Genomic DNA, 20,052 nt, shown 5'->3' with positions numbered 1-20,052 from the left:
AAGGTTGGGGTGCAGAAGCCTGAACATTTATCCTAATTATATATTGCATATGATATATAAATATTCAAAATCTCATTACTTGGCCTTGGCTTTACAGAAATTCTGATGGATGGCAATGAAATCTGATTGTAGAAATGGTTCTGTAGGCCAATGCAGGCTGCTAAACTGGAATGCTAATTATGCAGTGTTAGACTTACACCAAGAGGAACAAACATCCCCAACATGGGCCTTGTATGGAAGAGAATATTACTACCAATGATTCAAAGAGCGAAATCATAGTCACTTACTGGCAAAGTAGCATTATTAGCAAAGAAACTATAGGCCAACTTGTAAGTGTATCTAAATACTGATCCAAATAGCTAGGAAAAGATGAAGAAAAAATGTCAATACCTTAGCAAATGGACAAATGCCACTTACTAAACCTTTCCATTTTCAATTTGTCTTTTAGTTATTTATTTAGAGTTGAACAATTAACCTTTTGCTTAAAGCTTAAAAAGACCTTTACAAAATAACCTTTCCTCCTTATTTAGATTGTATCTGAATCTCCTTCTTAGATATACAAGGACTGATTTCAGCTGCTTAAGATATTTTATTTACTGAAAGTAGTGCAAAGTACTACAGAATTACTGAAAACGTGCAAAAAAAATTAATGAAAGTGGTACAATTACTGAAAGATAACGTGGTGGGCTTTCAGCTCCAAATGCAACCCTACCTCCTGCCATGGCTCACAGAAGGTGGTTCCCTTACTCTAGGGACAGAGGGAGCAAAGAGAGCTGGTCCTCCATGCCCATCACTACGATGGCAGCCGGAGCTGAACCGTCCCAGCAAAACCCAGCTGCTCTCACTTCCTCCATTTTCACTGTGGCAGGTGTCCCTGTTTATCCTGAGGAAGGTTCCCAGAGAAGATGCTCTGATATTATTCACATTTGAAAGGAAACTTCCAGTTATATTTCAAGTATTGTGACATTTTGTTACACTGGGTTTTATCCTCCCAGTTATAAATAAAATATGGTGAGAAAAGGTGGACGTGACCACAACATTGAGAGACAGAAGTCTTGAAAGACTTTTTTTTGTCTTGTTAATTGATATTTTAAAGTTTATAAAGAACTTGGATTTCCAATTGCTCATTGTTGCACATTTTCCTCCTGGCCCCCGTTCCCCCCAGATTGCTTTTTCTTTGTGAAAAAAGATCGTTCATTGTTATACAGTTATATAGTGCCCCACCCCCACCTTAGACCACTCTACTATGCAGCTCTTATTCTGGACTCTTGTTATGCCAATAATACCTGATTATATATTGCTTTTATACAGTTCTCTCCCTCATGTTTCAATGCCATGTAGATTATTTATCCACTCTTTCTTAGTTCTCCCCCAGCATAGGCATAATGCCATATTTGTCTTTTTGTGACTGAGATATTTCACTCAGCATAATGTCCTCCAGGGTTACTGATTTTGTGTAATAATTCCTGAGTTCCTTATTTTTCAATGCAGCATAGTATTCCATTGTGTGAATATACCACAGCTTCTCTATCCATTTGTTTGTTGATGGACATTTGGGTTGTTTCCAACTCTTTGCTATTGTGAACAAAGCCACAATAAACATGAGTGTCCATTATCTGTTTGGGTGCCAGCTACAGGTTCTTTAGGGTATATTCCCAGTAGCAGAATTGCTGGGTCAAATGGTATTTCTATTTCCAACTTTCTGAGAAAACGCCATACTGCCTTCCATAGTGGTTGCCCCATTCATTACTCAGGAAAGGGTGTTAGATTTTGTCAAAGGCCTTTTCTGCATCAATTGATAGGATAAAAAAACTTTTTAAAGACAAAAAGGCTTTCATGTGTGAACAGATACTCTTGCTCCATTAGCAAGCTATAGGTTACTTCCACATGGCTCTGATAGTTTAAGATTACAATTCTTTAAGGACAGTTGATCTGCTATTCAGTTTGGCTGGAGGATCAGATTGAGAGAGCAGCTGGGCAGTGGAGGAGGGATTCCACCAGGGAAGGAGGGAACTGATGCTAAATAAGGAGATATGGTAATACCACCAGACTATCACTTGGGAGGAAAACTCATGCCCTCCTTAGTACAGATGATGCTATCTGTTTCCTGTGGGTGTCATGAGGGTTAAAGGGTGTGTGAGTACTGTATTTTTTCCAACAAATAATCTGTAAACAGCATGCCCACCCAAATGATGCACAAATATGCTGAGGAAAATAACATATGAAGAGGTTGTATGGCTGGCTAGAGGCATATAAACACATGGGTTGCTTGTGTAAGCAATAGAGAGCATAAAGAGCTAATAAATGCCTGGGGGAGGTATTAAAGGGAAGAGTGGGATGTAGGGCAATGCCTGGAATAGGACACAATTTAGTGACTAGTGGTTATTTCCTTGGCCTTTCTTCAACTGTATTGAATACGTCATAAACTCTAAAGAGGTGAAGTGACAGGCCCGTGGGGACCAATCCACCTTGTGAACCAACTAAGGCCAACCCCTGCTGGAAGTCTCTCCTGTTTATACCATCACCTCACAATGATGCATGAGAAAAGCAATCTTTAGTGGCTAGTTTATCCACCTTCTGGGAGCAAATTCAAGGAAGAAAGAAAATAAAAGGAGTTACTTAAGATTTATATCTATCAGCTTAAAAAGTAAAATGCTAAGGTGTAAATAAAAATGTAGGGTGCTCAAGTCTAAAGTAAAAGATTACTACCCTTTTAATGCCCAAGGTTAATGAGCCTGGCCAAACTTGATGCCTTCTGACAGCCTGTGTCACACCGAACTAAGAAAACACTCTCATGGAACTCTGATTTTATACTTTTCCCCCTCCTCCACTGGAAGTTATGGTGTCAACTCAAAATTTGACTCATTGACTTGGCCAATGTATAGCAGATCCTCCAGGGGGGTTTTTAGAGGCTGTAAACTGCACAGGATGAGACTGCCCATCTTTCTCCTGAGAAGCCAGCTGCTGGTCGACTCAAACCACCAGAGAAGCTCCGCCTCTGGATTAGCAGCGCAATTCCCTACAGAGTATCCCACCAGTGCTCCCCATGGTGTCAATGAGGATGTACATTACTGAAAACAAAAGACCAGCAGCATCCCCTCCAGAGGGGTGTATACATACTCTAGAAGGGTCAGGTCAGGGACAGGATGCCTGAGGCTTAACCACCTTTGTTTCTTCCTGTTGAGGGAAGACCATTCTCCTAACAGGAAGCCTTTGGAGCTCCCCAAAATTCTAATAAATAACTCAGAGACCCCTCAGCATGTTAGGGACCAAGAGCCCACCGGTGGTGCTCGAGCTCTGATGCAGGAAGGGTTGCTTTAGAAGCATCTGTTGAAATACAGCTGTCACCACCATCTCCAGTCCCTGCTGAATTCAGAGGATTAGCTTCATCACACTGGATGGGAGGTATGTTGATAATCCTCATAGAGGATTATTTTAGCTCCTAAAGCACCTTTCAGTTCACAAAGAAGGAGATGCTCCTACGCAGTGGCCTCAAGACCTTATTTCTACGGAACAGCACTGATGTATCTTGTTGCTGTCATCCTTATGCAGCATCTGACTCTCCGCTCTGTGGGCTTTCTCTAATAATCCTCGTACGTATCTGTGCATTCAGCTTGCCAAAGATGATTCGGACAGCTCACATGCAGATTTCAAATGGTTACTGTTTAAGTAGTATAGAAATATCCAAATGTCCTTTTCTAAAGTTTAGAAGAGCAAAAGTTACCCTGCAATGGGACATGTGGTAGGATGTCTATCTAATAAAAAGAGGAATAACAAACTTGGTTTATTCATTCGGAAAGGCTGTATAGGATTCTTCACTTAACTGCTACTTCAGGAAGAAAATACTGATCCCAGAGTTCAACCATTTGAATTTCTTTTAGGGTAAAGAAAATGTAGTTTAAAAAAACCTCCCAAAACCAACAAGTAGAAATATTGTTCTCTTACCTCTACACACGCATTCAGGGCAGTGTCTGAACCAAGACTTAGCTCTGTGCCTGGGACATTGTTGCTAATGGTAGCAGCCAGTACGCAAATAGGGATGCAAAACTCCTGTTGTTTGTCTCTGGCCTCAGCTAGCATGAGAGCACCCTTATAAGCCTGCAGCAGCAAGCAGCACAGAGGTCATTAGCAAAGCATACCTGGCAGATCACTTTTTAGAGTCACGGGGCATCTAGGCTGCGGTCCCAGGAGTGTGAGAGGGCAGGAAGTGACTGTCCAGTGGCAAGCTCTGTGTTTCATGCAAGTATTACAGCAAAAGCAAATTCCAATTAGCATTCAGGTGCAGGGCACAGTGGAAGCTTCAACAATGACCTGGAGCCACCCTAGTGCAAGCTCCTCTTCTGACGAGCAGGGTAACAGGCAGTGGGGTGAAACTGAGATGCAAAGTGTATGGGTAGCAAAGCAGGCAGCAGGCAAAGAGGGAAAAATGGGCGGAGGGCACCAGTGTGGTTAGTCATTAAATGAAAGAGCTCACGCCATTTCTTGACATCAGAGTAGGTGAAGAAAGCCAATCACTTAGGTTACAAAATTTACATGCAATCTCAATCTTGTTATCTTTCTCTAGGCAAGCAGGGGTCACAAGGCAAAGGCCTGTGAGAGCTGCATCAGATGGCTGACCTCACCGATGCAGAGACCGATGCAGGGCAGGGACAGATGCAGGGCAGAGACTGGCCACGCACAGGCAAGCTAACCCAGCACGCCCGCCGTGTGGCCACTGGAAGACACACAGACCCAAGACGTGCAATTACCAGGTGTCTCTCTGGGGTCTTTTGAACAGTTTGCTCTCTTTAATGAGAAATCATTTCCCTTCCAAATGAAGTTTTCTTTTCAGGTCCCTTCATATGTCTTATATTAATCAGGATTGATCAGCAAGAATCCAATTAATTGCTCCAGAATCCCAAGGTGAAATTTACATGGCTCTGATATCAGAAAGAAGTTTGGTCAGAGAGTTAACCAATACAGGCCCACTTATCCACAAGTCTTAGATCCAAATAGCTCTATAATACTAGAGTTTTCATAACCTGTTTGCTGATAATAGTGGTCTATTTCTATGTAGTCTTTATTGGTCATGCTTAATTTGAATATCCATGTAGTTCACAAAAAATTATAAGCATTTGAACATGCCACAGAGTGCATATATAATATGTGGCAAATGCTTGGCATTATCTTTCTTCAATCCAAAACATTTTGAGCTCTAGAACACACAGAGCCCAAGGATTTGGACAAGGGATTGTGGATCTGCAAGAGTATAAACATTTGGATGTAGGTCAGTAACAAAACAGATTAGTTACTCTGTCCAAGGGCATAAGTGTAAGCAGGGTTTCCTTCGCCACCTCCAACACGATCAACACCACCACTCCTCACAATGACGCCAAGCCACCAGCCAAGGGGCACATTCAGCTTACTCCCTCTCAAGTCGCTTTACAGATGCTGTGCTGTTTGGACTGTGGGTATGACAGGTTATCGGGGGACTTTCTGAGCTACCTCAATTTATTCCACAGAATATTTGGAGATGCACACTGACTCTTGGGGGTCCCAACCATTTCTATTTCTATTTGATGGAGTCCTCATTGCCTTAAAAAAAAAATTTTTTTAAAAATGCTATTCACTGCCTTTATTGTGGATAAGGCTAGTTAGAAACACATCCAGAGCAGGCTGTGTAGAAACAAGGCAGTTTCGTTATTTTTTTTTTTTTTTTACTAAGTTCTCCCTGAAAGGCAATGGGGCCATCAAGCACTTTCTGAGGCCAGGGTGTTCAAAATAGACTGAACGTGAACCTGAGGGACGTGTAAGAAGAGCTGAGGTGCAGGAGTGGTTTAAGTGCCTCCAATTCCATTTCAAAATCTCTAATGATATTTCTAAGGTCTGTAGGTGACACAAACTGCACTCTACTTCTAACCTAAAGGTTGATAGTTTGAACCCACACCGCAGCACCACAGATGAAAGGCCTATCTGGTTCCATAAAGATATCAGCCAAGAAAAACCTATGGAGCAGTTCTACAGTCACACACGGGGTTATCATGAGTCAGACACAACTCAACGATGGTGGGGCAAAGCTGCCTGAGCAGCTCCAAGCAGGTTCTATCTCCTCTCCTCCACTGCAGCTCTTTCTAACCATCCACAATAAGTATAAAACTCTAAGAACAAAGACAAGTCATATGTGTTGGTGATACAGAGAAAATATCACTTAACTTTCCTGCTTTGGGCTCCAAACCATAGATAGTTTTAAAAACCTCATTAAGCTGCTCTGGAAATGTGTGGGTATATTTGCACTGAGAAAAAGAAAATGCATGGAGTTTTAAGAAAATGATGATGGTCTTCAATGTATTATCACTGATGGTCATTAGAGGGCTTGTAATTCTTGAAACCTTACCAGCATTCAACTGTAGCCTCCAATTCAGCAGTTTAGCGGCTTATTTTTAAAACCAGAACAGAACACTGTGAGAGAATGAGAAAGGCATTGTTCCTGAAAGGTATCTGAGTGATAGGCATTTATGAGCTAAGTTATAAACACTAGCAAAGATGGAATAAGTCAATGTCCATAATGATAAAGAAAGCTACCCAAAACTCCTTGATCATTTAATAATGTAAGACTAGCCCACGGTTCCTTAAACTCAGCACTGCTGATGTTTTGAGTCAGATCATTATTTGTTAGGGGAGGCTGTCCTGTTCATTAAGGAACTCTGGTGCTTTGGCGGTTAAAGCACTCACTCCACTGTTAATTGAAAGGTCAGCCATTTGAGTCCACTAGCTGCTCCAAAGGAAGCATGTGTGGCAGTCTGATTCTGTAAAGATTTCATTATGGAGACTCTTATCTGGCTGTTCTATTCTGTCCTGTGGGGTCATTATGAATTGGGATCATCTCAGCAACAGGTAAATAGTGGGTTCTGATACTGTGAAGGGTTCCTGTAGAATGTGCTGAGTGTCTCCTCACTAGATACTCAAAGCACCACCTCCTCCAATTGGTTACAGAGGTCTCCAGAAATTCATGACTATCCCCTCGGGGCAAAGCATCTCTCCTTAAGAACCAGTGACTATTTGAGCAAAAGAAAGCAATGAGTACTAGAAAACAAAGAGGGAAATGGGCAATGATAATAAACCTAAGTGATTCAGGGACTAAGCAGGTAAGAATACTGTAAAGACCGGAACACCTGACTTATGCTCCTGATTGAGGAAGAAGATCTGATGTTAATATCGCTGCTTGTCTGCAATTCCCAAAGAGGCTTTTGAGATAGTTCACAGCTTCAGTTTGCTTGGCTCCACGGTCAACACTCTTGGCACCAGTAGCCAGGAAATTAAAAAAAAACATATTATGATGGGAAAGTCTGCGGTTAGGGACCTTTCTAAAGTACTCAAGAGCAACGGTGTCTCTCTGGAGACTAAGGTGCGCCTGATACAGGCCATGGTTTTTGCAATCACTTGTTATGCATCAGAGAGTTGGACAATGACTAGGGAGGATAGAAGGAGAATTGACGCCTTTGAGCTGTGGTGCTGGAGAAGAGTACTGAATGTACCAAGAAAACAAACAGATTCATCCTAGAGAGGGTTAAACCAGGCTGCTCCTTGGAGGCAAGGATTCTGGGGCTTCGCCTGACATACTTTGGACATGCTGTAAGGAGAGACGGGTCTTTGGAGAGGGACATCATGCTGGGCAGAGTGGAGGGACAGGGCAGGAGGGGAAGACCTTCTATGAGGTGGATTGATTCAGTGACTGGGGTAATCGGGATGGATGTGTCAGAGGCAATGAGAGTGGCACAGGATAGAGCAGGGTTTAGGGCTGTTGTACATAGGGTCGCTATGAGTCGCAAGCGACTCGACGGCACATAACAACAACAACAATATCAGAAAGAGGTCATGAACAAGTCTGTTCCAAGATGCCAAGAAGTCAAAGGGGTACTGGTAGGGCCAAGTACCACTTTGACATTCCTCAGCCTCTCTTTGTAGCTCCCCATCACCATGACAGCCTAGCCAACTTCAGAACCAAATCTCAATGTACCAAAGAGGGCTCAATTACATTCTGGCTTTAATGAGTACAACAAGAAAATCACAACAATTTCAACACCATGTCCATATTTTGACTCCTTTAAAATACACAAAAGAACTCTCTTATCTGTTTTCTTCTTCCTCAGCTGGTTACTGAGAACCTAACTTGAACCATCACAATAGTTACTAAATTATCATCACCAACATGGCCTTTCAGTGTCAAGATTAGATAGATGTATGCTATCATCAAGGCAATCAAATTCCTTAGATCCTCAAGAAAAAAGGTCATTATGAACACAAATACTTATTTACTTAGCATGTACAATGAACACCTAAAGCAATGATAAGACATCTACTTTTTATTTTTTTCTTCAAAAACCCTAATTAAATGAACGCTAATGGGCTAATTTAACTTTGAGGAGTTTTTAAAGTATTTTAAAAATCTAGAACTTTTTAAAAAAAAATTACATAAGCTCAAATATCTCATAAGGAAAAAGTTAATGAGGAAAACCGACAATTCAAACTCACCAGTCACTCTGCAGACAAAAGTAGTGACAGTCTGCTTTGCCAAAGGTTCCCTTCTTGGAAACCCTACAGGAAATTCTGCCCTGTTCTACAGGATTGCTCTGAGTTGGAGTCAACTCAATTACAAGGAATCCGCTCTGTCTCATATGTTCAACTTTAACAAAGTACCTTGGTTTTTTCTACATAATTTGGTTTTGAAATTTTCTATAACCCGCATGTATTACATGTTTATAATCTGAGAAAGAATAAAATCTTTTATAAAAGCCTGGGAAAACCCTCTCTTCATGGATGAATGTGAACATCAAACTATGACAAGGAGTTAAAACACCAACCTTTGCCAGTATCTGTGAAAGCTTCTAGTAACAGAAAAGGAACAATTTTCACATTCACCACCCCTCTCCCCTTGGCAATGAGTGGACAACAGGATAAACAATTATGAAGAAAACAAAACGAATATTCTACTTGCTTGGCCACAAGCTTAGTGTAAGCAGATTCAGGGTACAGCTAAAGTTGATCAAATTAAGTTCATTTGATCTTTAAAATAGATAAAAGTCTGAATTAGGCAGAGGCAGCCATAAGTCACAGGAGAGCACAAGCAACTATTTAGTGAGATGTTACTGAAAACAAACCCAGTACCCAGTTCCCAGTTCCCAGCAGGAGCGTGTGAAGCATTGGGAGGGCTTAGTTAGTAAAGAAATTGCTCAAAGTTTAGGAAGCTCAGAAAAGCAGGACAAAGCCTTAAGCGTTACTTACCATCTGGAATTCCTTTTGAAAGCTTTCTAACCTTTTATTTACCAGTACTAGAAATAAGTTTGAGGTGAAGTGTTTTAAAAAACTCTTAAGGATTAGGTCTGATGAGGAAAATAAAAATTTGAGAATTCAAGAAAAATGTCAGATCTTAACTAAAAAACCAAAATATGAAATTGAGGATTAGATTTTGATCTTCAAATTCCCATGTAAATTATAAACTACAACTTGCACACAGGATATGAAGAATAAATTTCTTGTTTAGTATTGCCTTTCAGCAAAAAATAAATAAATACATAAATAAATAAAAATACAACAGCATCAGCATTGTTTTAGATGTTAACAGCCTCAAGTTGTAAAGAGAAAAATTATGCTAGCGTGGCTATAACCAAAAGTATAAAGATGCAGGCCAATGAAGAAAATGGCAAAATGTCCTTCTCAGCCAGGGGTCAGGCAGCCCACTGGACCAGGATTTGCAAGATGTTAAAGGCTTGAAGTCATTTCTGCTCAACAAAACAAAGACATTTTTGACTGCCAAAATCACCAAAAAAGTATCAACCTATGATTTGTTGAGCTCCACATGCTCACATCACTTCAAGACCGTGATTGTCATCTTCACGGCATAGGAAAAGAAGTGATAAAAATTTAGGAATCTAGAAGAAATATTTTTTTTGTTCTTCCTCAAGAACATTTTGTAATTTTCCTGCAAAAGAGAAGAAAAAAAAAATCCCCAAAATCCCACCTTCATGATACTTGTGCCCTAGCCCTCCAAGCATGTTTCTAGTACACTGGTAAATAAAAAAGAGGGGCACAGCCATCTTTCCTGCTAGCGCTGCAGTGTCTGCTTTGCTGGATACACAAAGACTTACGTCAGTGATAGTGTTCAGAGCAGTGTCTGCACCAATGCTGAAATCGGAACCGGGTACATTGTTGGAGACAGTGGCAGGAACCATGAGCAGGGGGACACAGAATTCCTCGTGTTTCTCCCGGGCAGCTGACAGTTCCAGCAGTCCCAGGTAGGCCTGTCAGATAAGTGTGTGTAATCATGGGGGCGGGTGGGGAAGGAGAGGAGAGGGGAACAAAGGGACATCATTGGAATGAAAATGGCACAGGAGAGCCACAAGGAGAGCCACTTCTAGCACAGCACACAAGGCACAGAGGGGAGTACCATGGAACCGCTAAAAAAACCAACACAGAAAGGCATTAAGACCAGAGGCAAAGACAAGCATCAAGAATAACATTAAGACATTCTAAGTACTACTAAACCATTTATCAGTAAGAATCTGATTATTTCAGATTGTCTTTAAAGTTAATGTGAAGTTTATAATGTGACCTATCATCACTGCATAGGGAAAAAAAGAAAATCAAGGACTATAGTTCAGTCCATGATTTATAAAATCTTGCTAAATAGATATATATCTCTTTTTCTTTAAAGAGCCAAAGAACTTCAAATCTAAGAGATAAAATTATTTCTGTAGACTGGAAACAGAACTCAGCTCACTAAACAGACAAAGCAAAGTTAAAGAATAAAATTAAACTGTGTTATTGGAATGAAATAAATTTTCTGTCATAGTGTGCCACTCTTGTTAATTCTCCTGCACTAATAATTACTCACTTGTTAATTCTCCTGCACTAATAATTACTCAGTGGCAGTTGGGTCTAGAAATCTATTATTCAAAATCATGAAGTATAGCAAACAAGTACAGTGCCAATTTGAAGCCAGTGCAGAGTTCTGGCTTCTAGCTACAAAGCTAACTAGATTAACAGAAGTAATAATGTACCTCAAATCCACCAATAATCAACAGAGCGTTGATATTATGAGCACGTATCTGGTCAGCAATCTTCTCCAAGTATTTTCCTGGTAAAGTACTAAAAAAGAGTTAAATCAAGAGGAGATGTCAGATGTTGACAAGCTTTGCACTTCTGATGATACACGTCATGATAACAAGCCTAATGAAAGATAACTTGATGTCCCTCTCCCAACTCCATGACCCAACGAGGAACTGCATTAAGACACAGTAGAATTTTATCTGCCATCATCATCCAGTGGATGGTGGACAGAAGTATGAGCAGCAATAAGTCGGAAATGGCTACCCAGGCAGCTGTGGCCAGAAATCAAATACCACAAAGAAAACTGGAAAAAACTGGTCCACTCCAGTTCAGGGCAGTTCTACTCAGTCCTTGAGGGTGGCTATGAGTCCGAAATGACTCAACAGCACACAATAAAAACAAGAGACATTTCACCTACAGAGATTCTCATTAGAAAACAAACATTATAGCTTGTAATTTTTAATAAAAATAATTTCTAAGTGGAAATGTACAGTTTTCAAATAATTTACAGCTACAATATCTAACCAGGTCTTATTTTAAATCATATCCACTCATCCTTGCTATCCTTCTCCCACTTTAGCACCTATTTCATATGATATGGTTAACAAGCAGATTACCAGACAAAATGGCATTTGGCTGTGCCCTGCTGGCCCCCTTCCTCCCTGACTCTTCCACTCTTCAATACTTCTTTCATGCTTATGGGAGAAAATAAAAGTGTACTTTTTTTTATAAGAAGTCACAGGACAAAAAAAAAATCTAGATATACAAAATCATCAAAACCAGGTGAATATGAGAACTGAGTCTCTCCCAGTCATCTAAGCGACTTCAGAATGTGATCAAAGCCACGAGCCTAATCACTGTAGCCAACTCAAGAGAAATAGGCCCTACTTAGCTTCTCCAGCAGACTACTGGGAAATCGCAATCAGCCTGAGGAAGCCCAGGGAACACACTGAAAAGGCTTACTTCTCAATACAGATTTGCCATCCAGGACACCTCTACTGTGGACTCTTGATGAGCTCCACAGAGCTCTTCAGGACTACAGCTACAAAATATCTGGAGCCCTGGGCCTAAAGCAGAACAAACAGTTGGGACAGCTGCTTTAATACCATAAGTTACCCATTTATGTTGTTGTTGTTGTTAAGTGCTGTCGACTTGCGAGCAACTCATATCGACCCTACGAAGGAAAGTCTTCAATGCTTGGGTGTCTCTCATCCTCTCTCCAGGTTCATAGGGTTTCCTGAGGCAAGCTATTATTGTTGTTGTATGTGCCATCGAGTTGCCTATGACTCATAGTGACCTTATTTATGTACAGAAGCTCTAAAGACTTTCCTGTCCTGAGCCAGTCTCACTGACTCTAACACACCTACCCCCATTGACCTAGTTACTATATTAATCCATCTCTTCTGGGGTCTTCTTCTTGTCCCTCCACCCTTCCAAGCATGATGTCCTTCTCCAAGGATCAGTCCCTCCTTGGCCACATGCCCAAAGTATCTGAGACGGAGCTTCAAAATCCTAGCTTCCAATATTAAATGTATGCAAAAATATTTTTCTGTTATTATTAAATGTGATACACGAGAATGATTGTGGTTAATACTCTATTCCTGACATGATAAAATCTTGTAAAAAACTCAAATTTTTTAAAAAATACCAAGTTATGCAGGAAAACAGAAGCTTACTAAAATTTAGAAAAACAGGTTTATATGCTAGAATTACTCAAATAATTTGTTTGGTCATTTGGGCTATAAGCAACAATATGACTTCATTGTGTTCTTCCTGCTAATATTAACCAAATATAGATAAGGATTTCACATTTTTAAGTTCCATGATAAATGCATTATCAATTTCTACAATTCTGTGATATCATTACCTATGTTTTTTTTAAAAGTTCCTCACCACTTTACTCATCAAAAAGAAGAGGAAATTAATTTACTGGGGAAAATCCTTCACATTACTTGCCTTATTTCTTGGCAAGCCCTTGCACTCATTACCAACATGCTTTTCATGGGCATGGGTCAGCCTCAGCCCCTTAGCACTGCTTGGGTTCTTTCTAAGTAACAAATTGATCCACTGTCACTTCCAGGGATATGTCTCAGCCTCACCACCTTTTTTTTTAATTTATTTTATTTTATTTTATTTCATTATTTTTGTGCGTACCGTCAAATCAGATCTGACTGATACAGGAGGAGATTGTTCCTCCTTCTCCAACAGAGCATCTGGTGGATTTGAACCGTGTACCTCAGAGATTGCAGTGCAGCTTCTTGCCACTAGGCCACCAGAGCTTGCCAGCCTCACCACCTTAAGACATGACCTGATATTCCTGGAGTGTGGGCAGGTCTAGTGCCACTTCAAATTTACTTATAGGAAATCAGCTGAATCAGATTTATATATACACTGTCAGGGTTTCTGCTTCTTGAAGATTAGTTCAGAGTTGAGGTCATAAAATTACCGTTTTGTCCCGAGAATTGATCCTCCTTGGCCAGTCCAACCTCCAACATCTGTCCAGCCGATTTCTTTGATCTAATGTGCAAACATAGAATGAAACAGCTAAAGCAAAAAAGGGAATTAAAAAGCTTTTTAAAAAGCTCAGATTTCTGTACGTAAAAGAGGCTGCTTTCCTGTGAAAGATTTGGAGAAGAGTTATGAAACCATTTTCATACTAATGTGTTAAAATGAAACTGATTTCTACGGTTTATCAATTAATTTAAAAATCCAATGAAATTAAATTCTCATTGTCTACAATGAAAATGTCTGCCTTGTCTATTTATTTATACTAAATGGGTAGTTTCACTGACCAAATTCTGTCATTGGGAAAGAAAACAAGAGAAAAATTAACAGCTTTTTAAATAATATAAGATAAAAAGAAACTTTTTCTCTTAAAAATGAAAAATATTTAAAAAGTGAGATAAACATCTAAGTAAATCACATTTAAGTATGTTGTTGTTATGTGCTGTCAAGTCGCCTGTGACTCATAGCGACCCTATATACAACAGCCCTAAACTCTGCTCTGTCCTGTGCCAATCTCACAGCCTCCAACACACCCACCCCCATTTCCCTAAACACTGAATCAATACATCTCATCAAGGGTCTTCCTCTCCTGCACTGTCCCTCCACCCTCCCAAGCATGGAGTCCCACTCCAAGGACCAGTCTCTCTTTGCAACACGTTCAAAGCATGTCAGACAAAAAGCATTTGTCAGACAAAGTATGTTAGACAGAATCCTTGACTCCAAGGAGCAGCCTGGTTTAACCCTCTCCAGGTTAAACCTGTTCGTTTTCCTAGCAGTCCATGGTACATTCAATACTGTTCTCCAGCACCACAGCTCAAAGGCATAAATTCTCCTTCTATCCTCCCTAGTCACTGTCCAGCTCTCTGACACATAGCAAGCGATTGCAAAGATGAGGGCCTGTATGAGGCACACCTTGTTCTCCAGAGTGACTCCATTGCTCTTCAGTACCCTGGAAAGGTCCATAACAGAAGACTCCCATTGCAATACGTCTTATCATTTTCTGGCTGCTGGTACCAAGAGTGCTATATGATTGAAAGCAGGAACTTAAAACAGACACTTGCTTCTTGTCACATTATTCACATCAGCAAAAAGATGGAAGGACTCAAGTGCCCAACAACAGATGAATGGGTAAACAAGACACACACATACACACAAAAACAGTATTCAGTCTTAAAGAGAAGTTCTGATACCTGCTGCAACAGGAATCTGACACAAAAGGATTAATACAGCATGATCCCACTTAGCTATCTAGATTAAGAAAATACATTGTAATAATAATAATAATTTTAAAATAGTGGTTAGCAGGGAATGAGGAAGGGAATGCTACAGGCCTGATCATAAGGAGTAGTGCTGTCAACCCAAAGGCATGCAATTTGAATCCACCAGTTACACATAGGAAGAAAGATGAGCAATTTCCTCCTATGTGACTTACAGCCTCAGAAAACATGCTGCAGAGTTGGCTAAGAGTAGACTCTGACTCAACAGCACATAACAGTAACAGTTATGTAATGAGGGCTGAGGCATGGCAGGAGGGAGAGTTGTTAGAAACCTAGACTACAATATAAACTGTTAATTACAATACACATGCAACTGTCAACACATGGCATGAATGGCATACTTGTTGATTTTCACCATGGTAGGCTTGAAACAACATGAGGCATGGAATGAGAAAATGTTGGGCCTGCCTCCTAGCTCTGCCAACATGCAATCATGTAACCCTGAGTATATTAATAAACTTACTAGAATCGTTATTATGACGTAAAGATCTCCAGGTCCAGTATATGTCATTTGTTTTCTTATTTAATACTGTAAAACCATGGTGCACCTGGTACAGGCCATGGTCTTTAAAGTCACTTGCTATGCATAAGAGAGCTGGGCAATGACCAGGGATGATAGAAAGAAAACTGATGCCTTTGAGCTGTGGTGCTTGAGAAGAGTATTGAATATACAATGGACTGCTAAGAAAATGATCAAGTTCATTCTGGAGAGAGTTAAACCAGGCTGCACCTTGGAGACAAGAATTCTGAAGCTTCGTCTGACCTACTTTGGACATGCTGTAAGAAGGGACCAGTCCTTGGAAAGGGATATCATGCTTGGGAGGGTGGAGGGCCAGTGCAAGAGAGGAAGACCCTTGATGAGATGGATTGATTCAGTGACTGAAGTAATGCAGATAGGTGTGTCGGAGTCAATAAGATTGGCAAGGGATAGAGCAGGGTTTAGGGCTTTTGTACATAGGATTGCTATAGAAGTTGGAAGAGCAAGGAGACTTAGCCAATAGAAGTGAAACAATGACAGAAGAAAGTGGACATAACGTGAAAACTTTAACCAATGTCATTACCTCTAAAAAAAAAACCCCACAAACCTACTACTTTCCCTCCATCACTTTTCTGAGGCTGTAAATTATAAAAGAAACAACTTCTCTCATCCTTCTCACACTAGAGAGATTCAAACTGCTTATATTCCACAAGCACTCCAAGGCTTAACCTACTAAGACTCCAGAGACCCTGTGATCACTATGTTTGATAACAGTGTAATGGAAACATTGTGCTTTGTATAGTTTTTAGCAAAAAGTAAAATTTTCAAAGAGAACAAAATGTCAATGCAATTTAAATAGTATCATTCATCAACACACACACACACACACACACACACACACACACAATTAAAACATGTAACTGTGTAAGTCAGTTTTGAAGGCAGTGTTCTTTCAAATAAAGAAAAGAACAGTTTAAACTGACCATTTAAATTAGGGAAAGCTATATCCACTCATGATAGAACTGGACTGGCCCCTAGTCCTATCTGCACTACTGAAACCTACCCAGTCTTATCACCACGTGGTGCCTCTCTATGTTGGCAAATATGGAAAGTCAGAGAATATGAATCATCAGTGTTACTCAAGGTAGGTCCCTCTGAGGAATGTCAATTAGAAGTTTCAATTAGAAGTTTCCTTACTACCTCTCTGTCTAACCCCCTCAATCTTTGGTATTCATTTCTCTTCTTTTCCTTCCACCTTTTAACATTAGAATGACCCCCACCTCAGGGCTTAGACTCTGGACTCTCTTTCATTTGTACTTAAACCACTCCCTTAGTGACCTCATATGGTCACAGTTGTAAACACCATCTTCTTGTTGTTGTTGCTGCTATGTGCCATCAAGTCCCTTGCGACTCATAGCGACTCTATGTACAACAGCCCTAAACTCTGCTCTGTCCTGTGCCAATTGCACTGTCTCTGACACTCCCATCCCGATTATCCCAGTTACTGAATCAATCCATCTCATAGAGGGGCTTCCCCTCCTGCACTGTCCCTCCACCCTTCCAAGCATGATGTCGTTCTCCAAAGACCAATCTCTCCTCACAACATGTCCAAAGTATGTTAGACCGAGCCTCAGAATCCTTGCCTCCAAGGAACCACCCGGTTTACCCCTTTCCAGGATGAATCTGTTTTCCTAGCAGTCCATGGTACTCTCAATACTCTGATGCATAGGAGCAGCCTGGTTTAACCCTCTCCAGAATGAATCTGTTTGTTTTCTTGGCAGTCCATGGTACCATCAATACTCTTCTCCAGCACCACAGCTGAAAAGCGTCAATTCTCCTTTTATCCTCCTTGGTCATTGTCCAACTCTCTGATGCATAACAAGTGATTGCAAAGACCATGGCCTGTATCAGATGCACCTTAGTCTCCAAAGAGACACCATTACTCTTCAGTACTTTGGCGAGGTCCCTAACAGCAGACTTTCCCATGGAAATGCACCTTTAATTTCCTGGCTACTGGTGCCAAGAGTGTTGACTGTGGAGCCAAGCAAACTAAAGCTGTGTACAATCTCAATCTCTTCACCATCCATCCTGATGCTTTCAATTGATCCAGTGGTGAGAATTTTTGTCTTCTTGACATTGAGCCTCAATTCATATTGGAGGCTACAGTCCTTGATCCACTGCAGCAAGTGCATGAGGTCCTCCTCAATTTCAGCAAGCAGGGTTGTGTCATCTGCATAACGCAGATAGTTGATAGATCTTCCACCAATCTTGACGCCACACTTCTCCTCATAGAACCCAGCATCCCGGATAATCTGTTCTGCATACAGATTGAAAAGGTATGGAGATAGGATGCATCCTTGATGTACGCCCTTCCCAAATTTGAACCATGCAGCGCTTCCTTGCTCTGATCTAAAGACTCCCTCTTGGTCCAAGTATAGGTTTCGCATTAGCATGCTCAAGTGTTCTGGGATTTCCATTTTTAGAGTCAGCCACAGTTTGTCATGATCCACACAGTCAAATGCCTTTGCATAATCAATGAGACACAGATATACATTATTCTGGTACTCCCTGCTTTCAGCTAAGATATATCTAACATTAGCTACAATATCCCTAGTACCACGACCCCTTCTAAACCCAGCCTGGATTTCTGGAAGTTCTCTGCTGATGTTCTGTTCCAGTCGTTTTTGGATAATCTTCAGTAGAATCTTGCTTGCATGTGAAATCAATGAGATTGTTCTATAGTTTCCACACTCTGTTGGGTCACCCTTCTTTGGGATAGGAACAAATACAGATCTCTTCCAAGTGGTCGTTCTCCAGATTTCTTGGTACAACTTGGTGAGCACATTCAGGGCAGCATCTATTAGCTGAAATATGTCAATTGGTATACCATTGATTCCTCAGACCTTATTTTTTTCCTATTTCCTTCAAAGCAGCCTGAACTTCTTCCTTCATCACCATTGGCTCTTGCTCATATGTTGTTTCATGAAATTCTTCTGTGTCTGCCAATTCCTTTCAATACAGGAACTTAGTATATTTTTTCCATCTTCTTTTCATACTTCCTGGATCATTTAATATTCTGCCTAATGTATCCTTGACTATAGCAACTCGAGGTTTGAATTTGTTCTTCAGTTTCTTGAGTTAAGAAACACTGAGCGAGTTTGGCCCTTTTGATTTTCTGACTACAACTCCTTGCACATTTCATTGTAATATTTTACTTTGTCATCCTGCGCTGCCTTTTGAAATTTTCTATTCAGCTCTTTAGTCTAGGCATTGTAAATTTATCAGATTCTAATCAAAGCTCCCGATATATCCGTGCAACCTAGCACCTGTAAAATTTTTCCCTATTCAACAAAAAAAATTCTACTTGGCCATTTGCTCAAGGCAGAGAAGGAGGACTCTCAATTGCTATTTCATACTCAAGTAGTCTACTATCTACCATCAAACTGGGAGCTTTGGTGGTTTATGGGCAAGAAGCTGTGTTGCAATCCACAGTTAAGATATTAAGATCCACCAACTGTGTGGAGGGTGAAAGGTCAATCTCCTCCCATACAATTAACTTCCTCTGAAAATCCGCCCAGAGGGTCAGCTTTGGGTCAGTTTAGATTCTACCAGTACACAACACACACCCCAGCATGAAATTACATTCAGACTACTGATTACTTCTTCCAGTCTCCACTACTATCAATGTGGACCAAGTCACTGTGTTCTCCCACCTGGATGATTACAAAAGCTCCTCATTAACCACTTTATTTCCTGCCTCTTCCTTTTACTGAAACTAGAGTAATCTTGGAAAAAGTACGTATCACTTCCCATGTTCACAACTCTCCCTTCCTACTCAGAATAAAAGCCAAATTCCTCACCCAAAGCAAGCTGGAGCCTAATTTTCTTTTGGTCCTTATCTTCTCTCTCTCTCCACTGGTCACATGAACTCCCATCCAGACATTCCAAACAGTTTTAACTTTCTAACCTCAGGGCCTTTGCACTGCCTTATCCTATTCTTAGAATGAATTTCCCTGCAAACACCTAAGTCACTCACTCCTTTCTCTAAATATTTAATTAGGGACTATCTTCTCAACAGCATCCGCTTTTGGAATCTTCATATATGCAATTCCTTTCTTCTATTTCACACTTGCAGCTCTCCAATATGCTACATATTTTACTTTATTTATTTGTACTTATGACCATTTATCTCCCTAAAATTTAAGTTCTGTGAAGTCCGAGAATCTTGTCTGCTCTCTTCATTAACTTAATAAATTTTTTATTCAACTTAATAGATGTCATTTATTGAATAAGAAATCAATTACGTATTTGTTATTGAACAATGGAATGTACAATTTCAACTAGTACAATACTAGTACAATACTGAATTATCAAAAGTGCAGTATTTGTAATCTTACCACCATGTTTTAAATTCTACATCACAGGAATTTACCAAGTTGATAAAATGGGTCATGTGGTCGATTTAATAAATGGGCTCTGTGGGCCATTTTCTTCATAGGGTCAACGAGACTAAAACACCTGAATAGGGTAATATATCTAAATGTCTTACAAATATATATAATAAAATGTTATTGACTTTTATGAAGGTGGGTTTTTTTAGTGGGTGTAAGATGGAAGGAATATACTGAGTCATTATATAGAAAGGAATTGGCAGATACAGAAGAATTTAAAGAAATAACATATGAGCAAGAGCCTACGGTGATGAAG

General features: G+C 40.3%; 1 protein-coding gene across 1 annotated transcript in view; it reads right to left on the bottom strand.

Annotated features, from left to right (window-relative positions):
* PFKP (phosphofructokinase, platelet) overlaps positions 1-20,052 on the bottom strand; it is a 92,085-nt gene that overhangs the window by 14,246 nt on the left and 57,787 nt on the right. The window contains exons 14-16 of the mRNA XM_006888957.1: positions 13,532-13,602; positions 11,037-11,124; positions 10,125-10,277 (exon numbers count right to left, since the gene is read on the bottom strand). Of these exons, the coding sequence (XP_006889019.1) occupies positions 10,125-10,277; positions 11,037-11,124; positions 13,532-13,602 (312 nt within the window). The remainder of the gene's footprint in view (positions 1-10,124; positions 10,278-11,036; positions 11,125-13,531; positions 13,603-20,052) is intronic.

Source organism: Elephantulus edwardii, unplaced genomic scaffold, assembly GCF_000299155.1.
Source record: "Elephantulus edwardii isolate Elephantulus edwardi_28Jun2011 unplaced genomic scaffold, EleEdw1.0 scaffold00073, whole genome shotgun sequence".
NCBI classification, from domain to species: Eukaryota; Metazoa; Chordata; class Mammalia; order Macroscelidea; family Macroscelididae; genus Elephantulus; species Elephantulus edwardii.
Note: the sequence above shows the minus strand (reverse complement) of the source record. Positions and strands in the feature narration are given on the sequence as shown.